General features: G+C 43.2%; 1 protein-coding gene across 6 annotated transcripts in view; it reads left to right on the top strand.

Annotated features, from left to right (window-relative positions):
• Positions 1-12638, top strand: part of GALNT18 (polypeptide N-acetylgalactosaminyltransferase 18) — a 362191-nt gene that overhangs the window by 305910 nt on the left and 43643 nt on the right. For 4 of the 6 annotated variants that reach the window (XM_065528547.2, XM_065528548.2, XM_005578608.4 and 1 more), the window contains one exon: positions 234-329. The exons of the other annotated variants lie outside the window; for them this stretch is intronic. In XM_065528547.2, the coding sequence (XP_065384619.1) occupies positions 234-329 (96 nt within the window). The remainder of the gene's footprint in view (positions 1-233; positions 330-12638) is intronic. 6 annotated transcript variants of the gene reach the window in all.

Here is a 12638-nt window from a genome sequence, read left to right on the forward strand (position 1 = left end):
CAGCTCACTGTTTAATGACATGTAAGTGTTTCTCCTTCAAAGGAGGCTGGTCTCCCCTCAGCACCTTTATGCAAGGCAAAAGCTGGTGCTTGTTGGTTCTATAGTGTTCAAGGGCCTTGGGCTGATTATGGAAATGAAATCTGTCCAGCAGAATACTTGTTTCTCCAGAGTTAATGCATTTGCTCTCTCTGTTCCTCTCTCTGTGGTGTGGCCATCTGGTCTCTGATGTTCAGCTGCAGAATTCTCTGAAGACTGATTTGTGTCTTGACCAGGGGCCAGATACAGAGAATGTCCCCATCATGTACATATGCCATGGGATGACGCCTCAGGTGAGTCCTCTAAGAGATTCCTGTGCCAGGAGTGTGCATGTGAGTGCCTGGCATGGGGAAGGAGAGCTAGGCTCTGTCATGGCAGCTCTGGGACCAGGGGCCTTTGGGGCTTTTCATTAGGGCACATCCTCGTGAGCTGAAGAGGATGGGTCACATTTGCCTTGCCTGGAAGGAAGGTGGGGCAGTAGATGCTATGACTCCAGGATCCTCCAGGATGGGGAGGATGAAAGGGGTTACATTTCTAAAGAGAAACACCTGCTTCCTTTGGGGAAACTATGGGTACATCACAGTTCTGACTCTGACAACCAAGCTGCTCCCTAGCAAGAGTGGGAGGTTCTCCCAAGCTCCCTGAAATGTCCGAGTCCCTTCAGAATGCCATGGCATGGTCTTCAGCTCTGCCCTTTAGTAGATCATAGCTGGGGCCAAAATTTATAGCCATGGGCCTTCTTTCCAGCTCTTCTTCTGACTTTCTCCTGGTGGAGAATGAAGGGCAGCTACCAGGAAAATAATTTATTCTTACAAATTCTCCATTCATAGTCTAAGCTTCAGATACTCAAAGAGGATGCCAAGACACAGGCAAGAGAAATGGTTCGTTGAACAAAGTACAGCAGACAACCCTTGACCAAGAATGTCATAGGCTGACCTGTTCTGAATTGATAACATTCCCAGAGTGTACTTATCTCCAGAAGTACACAATGATTTAAAAAGATATTTGAGCATATAAGATATGCCTATGTGTGCAATTACAATTAAAAGAGTATTTAAAAGAGCTGTTGCCTACCAAAACACACAACTGAAGGACATCATGACATGTATGTCACTATGTGTGTGAATGATGAGCCCTCCCAGGGACTGGCCATTGTCACCGCTACCATCTTGTCCTTTTGGGGGACTGAGTTGCTGTGACATTACTGGCTGGTTAATTGCAGGCCAGCAGATCAGGCTACGCCCACAGGACCCAGTATGGCAACACATTCTTCATTGTTACAATGGTGTGACATTTTTAATGAGTGACTATCTTTTTAAACATTATATTGAAGTAAAACATATATAGAGGGAATACATGAATTATAAGTGTACAGCTTAATCAATTTCCAGACTGAACACACCCAGATCAAAAATAAGAGTATTGCTGCCTGATTTTGAATTCTACATAAGTAGGATTATATAGTATATATTTTCTTACGTTGACTTCTTTCATAATTATATTTTTTTAATTTTTATTTTTATTTCAATGGTTTTTGAGATTCAGGTGGTTTTGGTTACATGGATACTTGGATAAGTTCTTCAGTGGTGATTTCTGAAATTTTAGTACACCCATCACCCAAGCAGTGCACATTGTACCCAGTATGTACTCTTTTATTCCTCACCCCTCCTCCCAACCTTCCCCGCCACATCCCCAAAATCCATTATGTCATTCTTATGCCTTTGCCTCCTCATAGCTTATCTCCCACTTATATAAAAGCGAAATCATACGATATTTGGTTTTTCATTCCTGGATTACTTCACTTAGAATAATGGCCTTCAGCTTCATCCAAGTTACTGCAAAAGACATTATTTTATTTCTTTTTATGGCTGATTAGTATTCCATGATGAATATATACCACATTTTCTTTATCCACTCGTTGGTTGATGGGCACTTAGGTTGGTTCCATAGTTTTGCAATTGTGAATTGTGCTGCTATAAACATGCGTGTGCATGCATCTTTTTCATATAATGACTTCTTTTCCTTTGGGTAGATACCCAGTAGTGGGATTGCTGGATCAAATGGTAGTTCTACTTTCAGTTCTTGAAGGAATATCCATACTGTTTTCCATAGTGGTTGTACTAATTTATATTCCCACCAGCAGTGTAAAAGTGTTCCACACACCAAAAGAAATAATCATTAAACAGACAACCCACAGTGTGGGAGAAAATATTCACACACTATGCATCCAACAAAGGATAAATATCCAGAATCTACAAGGAGCTCAACAAATCAACAACAACAAAAAAAAATAATCTCATCAAAAAGTGGGCAAAGGATATGAATAGACAATTCTCAAAAGAAGATATACAAACAGTCAACAGACATATGAAAAAAATGTTCTGCATCACTAATCATCAGGGAAATGCAAATTAAAACAACAATGAAATACCACCTTACTCCTGCAAGAATGGCCTAACTAAAAAGTCAAAAACCAATAGATGTTGGCATGGATGTGGTGAAAAGGGAACTCTTTCATCATTACATTTCTGAGATACATCCCTGCTATTACATGTAGTTGTAATTTGTTCATTTTAACTACTGTGTAGTATTCCATTTTATAAGTATACCATAATTCATCATCTCTTCAACTGCTGATGGACACTTGAACTATGGCCAGTTTGGAAGTATCATGAATACTGCTGCTATGAACAGCCTTGATCATGTCGTTTGGTATACATATATGCTCACTTCTTTTGGATTTATGCCCAGAAGCAGAATTGTTGAGTCATAGGATTGACATATGTTCACTTTTAGTATACATTGCCTGTATTAGTCTGCTCAGGTTTCCAAAACAAAATATCACAGGCCTTAAACCACATAAACTTATTTCCTCACAGTTCTGGAGGCTGGGAAGCCCAAGATCAGAGTGCTGGCCAATTCAGTGTCTGGTGAGGGCTCCCTTCTTGTCTTGAAGATGGCCACCTTCTTGCTGTGTCCTCACATGGGAGAGGCAGATAGCACACAACAATGAGCCCTCTGGTGTCTATTCTCATAAGGATGCTAATCCTGTCAGGTCAGGGCTGTATCCCTGTGACCTCACTTAACCTTAACTTAAAGATTTGAAGAATTATCAGCTATCCATGTTGCAAAAAACTGAGAAAGCTCTTTCTGAAAATAATGCTAAGGTGTGGCTCATGATAAAGAGAACATGAGTTTGACTTAGGTGGACTTTGCCAGCCATTTCAACAGAAGTCAGGAATAGAGATGAAATTACACCTGTAGAGAGACTGCCAGTTTGAACTAAACGGGAGACAGAGAAAGTGGGATGGAATGAAAGAATGCTGTTCGACTTTGGAGTCCATAGGACCGTAAGGACTATAGAGCTATTTGGCTGTCAATGTGCTCTATTCCTCAAGAAAAGGAAGAATGATGCAAAAGGCATTTTTAGGGATTGTCAGGACTGCCACTCCCACATAAGGCCAGGAGAAGGGCTGGTGCCCTGTCTAGCCTAAGGGCCAGGGCCACCCCACACAGCCATGGTAGTGATGCTGGCACCCCAGTAGGCCTGGAGGGCAGAGCATTGAGCCAAAGAGGGCTATTCTCGAGCCTTAAGAGCTAATGGAATTTGACTTGCAAAGATTTTGAGCTTGCTTGGGACTCATCACTCTTCCCTTCATTCTGATGTCTCCTTCTGGAATGAGAATATCTATTCTATGCCTTTCCCACAGTTGTGTTTTGGAACCACATGACTGATCTAATTCCACAGGCTCACATTCGAAGAGAAATTTTTCCTTGGGATGAATTGTACTTGGAGTCTCATTTACCTGATGTAGATGATATTTAGTTGAGACTTTGAACTTTAGAGTTGATGCTAGAATGAGTTAAGACCTTTGGGGCTGTTGGGATGGAATGATGTATTTTGCACGCCTTAAAAACATGCATTTGGGGAAGCCAGGGGCAGATTGTTATGGACTGCATTGTGCCCCTCCTTGAAAATCATATGTTGAAACCCTGACCCTGGTAGTATTTCAAGTGAGGAAGTAATTAAGGTCAAGTCAGGTCATAAGGGTGGTGCCCTAATCTGATAGGATTAGTGTCCTTATAAGAGTAGACATCAAAGAGCTTGATCACTAGCTTTCTTTTCTCTCTGCCATGAAAGACACAGTGATACAGCAGCTGTCTGCAAGCCACGAAGTAGTTCCTCAGCAGAAACTAAATTGGCCAGCATCTTGATCTTGGACTTCCCAGCCTCCAGAACTGTGAGAAAATAAAATTGTTATTTATGCCACCTAGTCTGTGGTACTTTGTGACAGCCTGAGCCAACGAATACACTGCCAAACAATTTTCCAAAATTGTTTTACCAATTCTTACTTCTCCCAGCTTTATATTAGAGTTCTAGTTGCTCTACATCCTTGCCAACATTTGGTATTACCCATATTTTTATAGCCATTGCAGTGGGGGTATAGTACTATCACTCTGTGGTTTTAATTTGCAGTTCTCTGATTATTAATGAAGTTGGGCACCTGGGTTTTCAGCATAGAATGTCTTCATGTTATCCTTGAATGTGGACCAAGGTAGCCAGGTCACAAGTAGTTGGTCTTTCCACAAATTCTTGCTCTGCTTTCTGATACTTGTGATCTTATCTGGACCATTGGACAAATGTTGAATGTTTTGTCTGTGTGATGGTAGGTGTTGGCCTGAGCAGAGGCTGCCAGTTCTCTACCAGCTGCAGATGATACAATATAGGACATTATCTGTCATAGTTACAGTGTGGATTCTGGAGCCAGATTGCCTGAATCTAAATACCAGCTTTGAACGTTTCTAGTTGTAAAATCTTGGCAAGGTTTTAAAATCTGGGCCTAATTTTTAAATTTGTAAAATGTGGATTAATAATGGTAGATACACCAAAAATGTTGTGAGGATTTAACACATGTAAAATATTTAAAACAATACCTGGTATGTAGTAAGTCCTCAATGTTATCTATTAGTATTTCTATAAGGATAGTGTTACCATTATTACTCCACTCTAATCCTGACTCCTGTTCAGTGTAAATACCCTCAAGGTTCTAGCTGCAACCAACCCTGGACTGACTTTCCTTGACCCCATGGTGCCATCTGCCATGGGGGCCTGCCCTGGTCAAAACCTACCCATAGGCCAGGCATGGTGACCCACACCTGTAATCCCAGCACTTTGGGAGGCCGAGGCAGGCAGATCACCTGAGGTCAGGAGTTAGAGACCAGCCTAGCCAACATGGCAAAACCCTGTCTCTACTAAAAATACAAAAAAATTAGCCAGGCATGGTGGCGCACACCTGTAATTCCAGCTACTCGGAAGGCTGAGGCTGGAGAATCACTTGAACCTGGGAGGCAGAGGTTGCGGTGAGCTGAGATTGCACCACTGCCCTCCAGCCTGAGTGACAGAGTATGAGACTCCATCTCAAATAAACAAAACAAAACAGAAAACCCACCCATAAACTACTGGAGCATCACTGAGTTACTATGTCACCAAAAATGTAAGGGAGTTAAGGAAAGGGCAGTGAAGTGGGCATTGGGATGCTTGAGTTCAAGGGTTTGTCTTGCCACACAATTGCAACATCACCTTAATCTTCTCTGGGCTTTTATTTTGTTTTACTATTTTATTGAGGTAGAATTTTACACTAAAATACACAAATCTTAAGTGCACAATTCTTAACTTTGTATACACTGTATGATCACCATTAAGTTCAAACCTATGATTCCAGAAGGCTTCCTCATTTGTCCTCTTGGTCATACCTCCACCCAAAGGTAAGGATTGTTTTGACCACTCTCACCACTGATGAGTTTCATCTGAGCCTGTATTTCTGTCTGCAGATGATGAAGCTGGACTGGGTTTCTTTAGGCCCAACACTCCCAGCTCTGACAATCTGCTTATCTCTAATTCCTTTGTTTTGAAATTCAGTTGGCCTGGGAAACTGTGAATTTGTGCTTGCCAGGAATGCTAGGAACTGCCTTTGTAAATAAGCTTCTTGATGTGAAGCTGCAGCAAGTCTCAAAGACTTGGGTCTCCCTTCCCCATCCCCCAAAGCCACAGAACATGCAGCTGGGCTGTACAGGGAGCACTTGGTGTCCGGGTGACCTTTCACGCCAGGCTGTGCTCAGATGCACAACTGTCAGTGCTGTGTAGGGAGGTTTGGGACCAGTCTCAGATTATACACATTTCCCAGGAAGGGGTAGGGATGCTGCTGTGGTAGGACTCTGTTGAGGCTGTGGCCTGCCCACTGAGCTGGGAGAGCTGGAAAGGACAAGGTTATCCTGGGGATGGGCTGTGTATTCCCAACCTGAGCTCCTACATCCACCCATGATAAATGCAGGGGTAGGGGTTGAGTGAAGGGTAAGGGGATGCTGTCTGGCAAGACTTCCCAAAGGCATCTTCCAGACTGCAAGAAGTTCACTGCTCATGGAAGAGTAAGAAAAGGGGTACTCTAAGATGTGCTACCTGAGGATGAAGTCAGGGTACATCTCAGAAGGAGACTGTGGAAAGGTGAGGACCCCAAAGATCCTCTGAATCCTGCAGACTTGGCCCAAATCAAACATTCAACATGCATTTTCAGGAATGTCACCCCCTCCTACTGGCAGCTCTCAGCAAAATCTTTCTTGTTACCATGGCCACATAGGACAAGGAGAGCTTTGGGAAAGTCATGCATATGGGGATGGAACTGTCACATGCCATTGTGCAGGTTGTGCACTGTACAACTGCAGGAGATGGAGGTGGCACTTCACATTGTTGCCTGGGGAATATAAAGCAACGCAGGGTAATGGTATTTCTGACCTCTCCTATGGAACCTTACATATTCATCCCTAAACATCACACTTGATAGGAAGCCTGAAAATGCTGAAAGACAATTTCTGAGGCAATATACAGTGATGAAGAACCAGACTATACGGGTTCAAATCCCAGCCATGCCACTTACTAACTGAGTCTCTTAGGTGAGTGTCTCCTCATGCTTCAATTTTGTTGCCTGGAATGAAATTGGCTGGTGGTTGGTGGCCCCTTGACTTGTAGCAGCATAAGAGAGAATATAGTAGTGCCAACTTTGCAGAGTTGTTATAAGGGTTAAATAAATCAATGCACATAAAGTGTTTAGAGAACAAAACCTGATACACAGTCATTGCTTACTAAATGTTGGCTATTGTTATTATTACCAGATTGGTAAAGACACTCAAGACCGTGTCCTTGAATTAATAGAATAGGAATTGTTTAGCTTAAAAAGAGAACAGATTTAAGGGGGACGTTAAAACTCCTTCCAAATTATAAAGACTCAGAGTTTTGGCTGAGCATGAGGAAACTCTTCCCAATCATTGGCTCAGGTTATTTTGACATCTCTGTCATCAGCACTGAGCCATGTTTGGCAGGCTCTGGGGACATTCTGAAGGATTTTTATATCATGTAGGCTCTTAAGGTAAGGAATTCCTAAGGGCTCTTGCACCCTGGAATTCTATGACTTTTTAATTCATTACCTTGTCCAAATCAAGGTAATGGCTCATAGCAGCATAACTCTACCCTTCACATAACATTCTCCGTGTGTGTCTGTGTCCATAGTGCTCCTTTTCAATGAACAGCATTCATGTGTCAGATACCGTTCTTGGCCCTGGGAAACAGGGATGAACCAGAAAAAAGTGACTGTCCTTATGAAGCTACATTCTGGTGCCAGAAACAGACTATTCTCTATTTTCTAATCTTCAAATCTTCACCACAGCCAAGATTTGAATTTGTTTCTCTCTTGAGCATACATATGGGCAACATTTGAGCTTCATGACCTGGATTTCAGCCAGCAATGGCCAAGAATGGTGAAAGTGTAGGAAGCACAAGAAGGCAGGACTGCAGGCTGGCCCCGTTCATCTTGCTGACTTTGTAAGATGGTTAAGCAGGTACTGAGTGCATTTGAGGAACTGAGTATCTGTAGGCATTTTCTAAAGAAAAATGTTAAAATAAGATGGAGAGATTAAACGCAAAAGTGGTTCATGTCCTATGGGGAAATAAAATTATAGCTTTTCATGTGATCTTTTCTACACAGACAGAAATCTAGGAGTTAGCGTACAACTTCATAGTGTCTGAGTGAGAATCAAAAGGTAAATAGCAAAGTCAAACATGAGTACATTCTCTTGGAAAATTATATACTCTTGGGTGTGCCCGTTAATGTCCTAGGATAATATTAAAACGACAGGCCACCTCCCCTCTTTGTTTTTGCCTTATTTCTAGGTTTCAGGTATTTTTCTTACTCTTTTCACAAAGTTTGTTGAAGGTTGAGGGACACTCTAGGCCACTAGTGACTCAGTGACTCTTATGGGTCACAGTTTGACCATGTGACCTTTTCCCCTGCGGAAGTTTCCTGGGGCTGCCATAACAAAGTACCACAAGCTGCATGGCTTAAACAACAGAACATGTCTCACAATTCTGCAGCTTAGAAGTTTGAGATTGGTCTCAGTAGGGCCAAGCTCCCTCTGAAGGCCTAGGAAAGATTTTACTCCAGGCTCTTTCCTAACTTCTGCCGGTCCCTTGGCTTGTAGCAACTTAACATCATACTTCTCATGGCATTATCAGTCTGTGTGTCTGTGTACAAATTGCCCCTTTTTCTAAGGACACTACTCATGTTGGATTAAGGGGTCCATTCTACTTCTGTGTGACCTCATGCACACGTAATTATATCTGCAATGACTATTTCCAAATAAGATTATATTATGAGGTACTGGGGGTTAGGACTTTCACATATGAATTTTGGGGTGACAATCCAACCTGGGTCACCTCCAAGTGGAAATGGAAACCTGACTCTCACTTTCTAGGCCAAAAAGTGTCTCCTATCACTTCCTCTCTCATTTCATTGGCCAGACCTGGTAACATGGTCCTGCCTGACTCAGAGGGGTAGCAAGTTGTGGTTTTTCTGTGTGTCCAGGTCTTGTCTTTGTCACAAGAACTTAGATATTTTCTAAATCAATGTTACCCCTGACAAATAAAAAATAATAATAAGAAGAAAATGGCATCTGGGATGTGAACTGACTTGCCTGAAGTCACACTGCAAGTTACTGGCAAAGATGGGACTAGGAAGGATGCCAGTATTTTGACTTCCAGTTTCTCCTTCATTGTTTCATTCATTCATTCATCAAACATATGATAGTCTTTTATGAAGTCCTCATATTTTGGAAAGTTTCATTTTCCTTGAAGAAGAAGCTTGGTCTGGCAATAAAAAACAAAACTGACAAGTGGAACCTAAAGAATTTCTGCATAGCAAAAGAAACTATTAACAGAGTAAACAGACAACATACAGAATGGGAGCAAATATTCACAAACTATGCATCTGATAAAGCTCTGCGATCCAGAATCTATAAGGAACTTAAATCAACAAGCAAAAACAAATACCCCATTAAGAATGGGCAAAGGACATGAGCAGACAGTCCTCAAAGGAAGACATACAAGCAGCCAACAAACAATGAAAAAATGCTCATCATTACTAATCATCACGGAAATGCAAATCAAAACCACCATGAGATACCATCTCCCACCAGTCAAAATGGCTATGATTAAAAAGCGATAGGAAGAGTTTTGTGGAGCAACTTATAGTGGGATCCAGTGGGGCCCAAAAATATTGGAGACCCAAAGACATCTTGGGCGGGACAAAGGGACAGGTTTCACATCTGTGTTTAAACCTTTTGAGAGACTGTGCTTCAATGCCATTGAAAAAGTTCACTCTGTTGTCGTTGTGATATTCCCAGGTCTCAGAGAAGGCCTTGGATAGGAGAAAATAGAGTGTAACTAATCCAATTAGTGAGGTGAAGCTGCTGAGAACCACGCTAATTAGTTAATGCGTAAACGTAACCATTTTATTTAAATTAGCAGCAAATTTCAAGCAATCCTCAGAATAACTGAGAATATTAGCCCTGATTAGTGTAACAGCCTGGAAAATTTCTTCTGGTGGGAAACATACAATAGTGGGGTCTCCCCACCAGGTCTTTATTCGGTCAATCACTCATTCATTTGTTCATCCAATAAACATGTGTTGAGTATTATTTTATGCCAAGCATTATAAGACAAAAAGGCAGCTTTGCCCAAGTCCCTGCCCTGGAGGAGTTCCTGTCTGGAGAGGGAGGTAGGAACTTAGATGATCACAGTTTATACAATGAAATCTTGCAACCTACTGCTCCACACTCCCTTCCCACTAGCCCACAAAAAGAGAGAGCAGGAATAAAACCAGGTCTGGGGATTTCTCCCGTTCTTTCTGCCTAAATTTATTAGACAGTAAAAGATATGGGGGTTTCGGGGGAGTGCTCTTTCTATGGAAAGGTAAATTCTTGGTTATAGGAGAAGAAAGATGAAAGCGACTTTAATTCCTTCTGATGTTTTTGAAATACTAAAGCTGCCACGTTTATGCTTCAGGAAGTGCTTTGACTCAAGGTTTAAAGATTAGGGTTGAGATGAAAGAAGTACTCTATTTTAAGCTGGAGATGAATTCCATGAAGCCGTCACCTCTCCCCTGCGTGGTATTGGCCCCAGTGTCTGCAGGGGCATTAAAGACCTCTCATGGATTGTGCTTGCACCCCCAGACCTTTCACGTCACATCTCAGAGACAATTGCAAAAGTTTTCCTTTGTGAGCCAAGAATTTAAATGTCTAGCCACTACTCCGTGGCCTTTGGCAAATTTCTCCAGTTTTCTATGATTTTTGTCTGTAAATAAATAAGAATACCAGGCACTGGGTGGCTGTGCAGTTTGGAAAAAGCCCTCAGTTTATTTCTTGGCTTTACCATTATGAAGTTGTGCCCTCCGTGACTCTGTGGCGTGTGGTTCCATTGCTCAGGCGCCTGCTGGTGAATGGTATTGGGAGCCCTGACAGGGTAGTGTTCGGGGGAGCCTCACACACTCCTGCAGCTTTGCCTGGTCACCTCCAGCTTTGCATTATTTAGGGGCTAATCCAGATAGGGTTAATTGGGTCTCTGTACTTATTGTCCTCTGAGCTGTCACCTCGCCTGGTTCCAGGGACCACCGTTCACATCAGTACAGGGTGATGTGGGGACTGGCCCTGTGAGGCTCTCAGCTTCTGCTTGCCGCACGTTCCGTTTCTCGGTGCAGGGTGGTTGTTTGAGGGGGTGTTCTTTGCTCCAGAGGACCCAGGCATTGGTGGATGTGCAATGTGGTAGAAAGGGTGCAGACAAGAGATCAGATAAGGGTTGGGGTCCAGGCCCCGTTCTGCCCGTACCACATGTGTGACAGGGGCAAGTGATCTGATCTTTCTAACCTCAGTTAGGTTCATAATCTGTAAAACTGGGATGTAACTTGCACATCACTGAAGTATTGTGAGGGATGTGATGGCCTGTATGCCATGGTGCCTGGCCCAGTGCCCCGCATGTGATGGTGATGGTAGGTGTTACTATGCCTCACCCAAGAGCAAACACTCCACGGGTGAAGAAAGGGGACATTGGAGGCTAAGAGTTGGGCTGAACACCTGCGGTTATCCCCACTCCAGTGTCCCTGGGCTGGGGTGGCTCCCTTCATTCCAGCAGCCCTTTGAGAATCCATGAAGACCCCATGCCTAACGTATCCTTGCCTGTGTTCCGGAGCTCAGGAACGTGCTCTTCCGACTGTCTGCTTATGGGTAAGTGATGACAGAGTGAGTTTCAATAATCCAGCCTGTAGTCTCACTCCTTCCTGATGATCCCACTGAAAGGACGTGAACGGACCTTGCTAGGTTAACCAGGCTGTGAATCTCAGCTCTGCCACTGGTTGGCTTGTGACCTGGGACAGAATATGTAATTTCTCTTTACCTCAAGTATCTATAACTTGAAGTTTAGTTCATAGGAAATACCATATAACTGTGGGTTATATTATTTTTATGTCTTAATATATAATATTTATATATGTGTTTATGCATTTACTTCTGTATGTACACACACACACACACACACACACACACATACACACACATAATTAGTATGTGTCCATCTCTGCTGGACACTTTCAGTATGTCAGTTGATGTAATCTCAAAACCACCTGACAGCTTATCCTCATTTGGCTCAAACATGTAAAGATGTCCCTAGGTCCCACCACCAATAGTTGAGTGTGTAAGCCATAAGTCCTAGAACATGATTATAGGTTTTACTGTGTCACAGCCAGAAGCAACTGCTCCCATGGTGAAGGCTGGGAAGAGGAGGGCTAGCATCCAGCAGCCCTGCTTTCTCCAGCAGCACTGCCTCCTTAGATTCCACGGCCTCCACAGGGCATGGCCCAAAGGACTTTCACAGCTGCCTACTGGAACCTGCCTGCAGTTATCCCTGATTCTCAGGCCACCCAGAGCTGGTGCCCATTCTCTGGGTGAGGTGAGCACCCAGCCGGCTTCCCACCCTGTGTTTAGAAAGAACCTTATTTCCATTTCTCTTTTCGGAGTTGCAAAAGAGAGGCAGACCAGCCGTCTCCTGCCTGGACACATCAGCTCAGTGTGGGGGGTGCAGGCAGACAGGGAGGGAGCCCACGGATGTTATAGGCACACAGATGTTAGTGCCGCAGTGCTAACCTTCTCTGCACCAAGTGATGGTGAACTCTGGGCTGCTCCTGCAGCTTCCATGCTAAAAAAAGGAGCTGCTTGATTTGTTATTC

The sequence above is a fragment of the Macaca fascicularis genome, chromosome 14, assembly GCF_037993035.2.
Source record: "Macaca fascicularis isolate 582-1 chromosome 14, T2T-MFA8v1.1".
In the NCBI taxonomy this organism is placed as follows: Eukaryota; Metazoa; Chordata; class Mammalia; order Primates; family Cercopithecidae; genus Macaca; species Macaca fascicularis.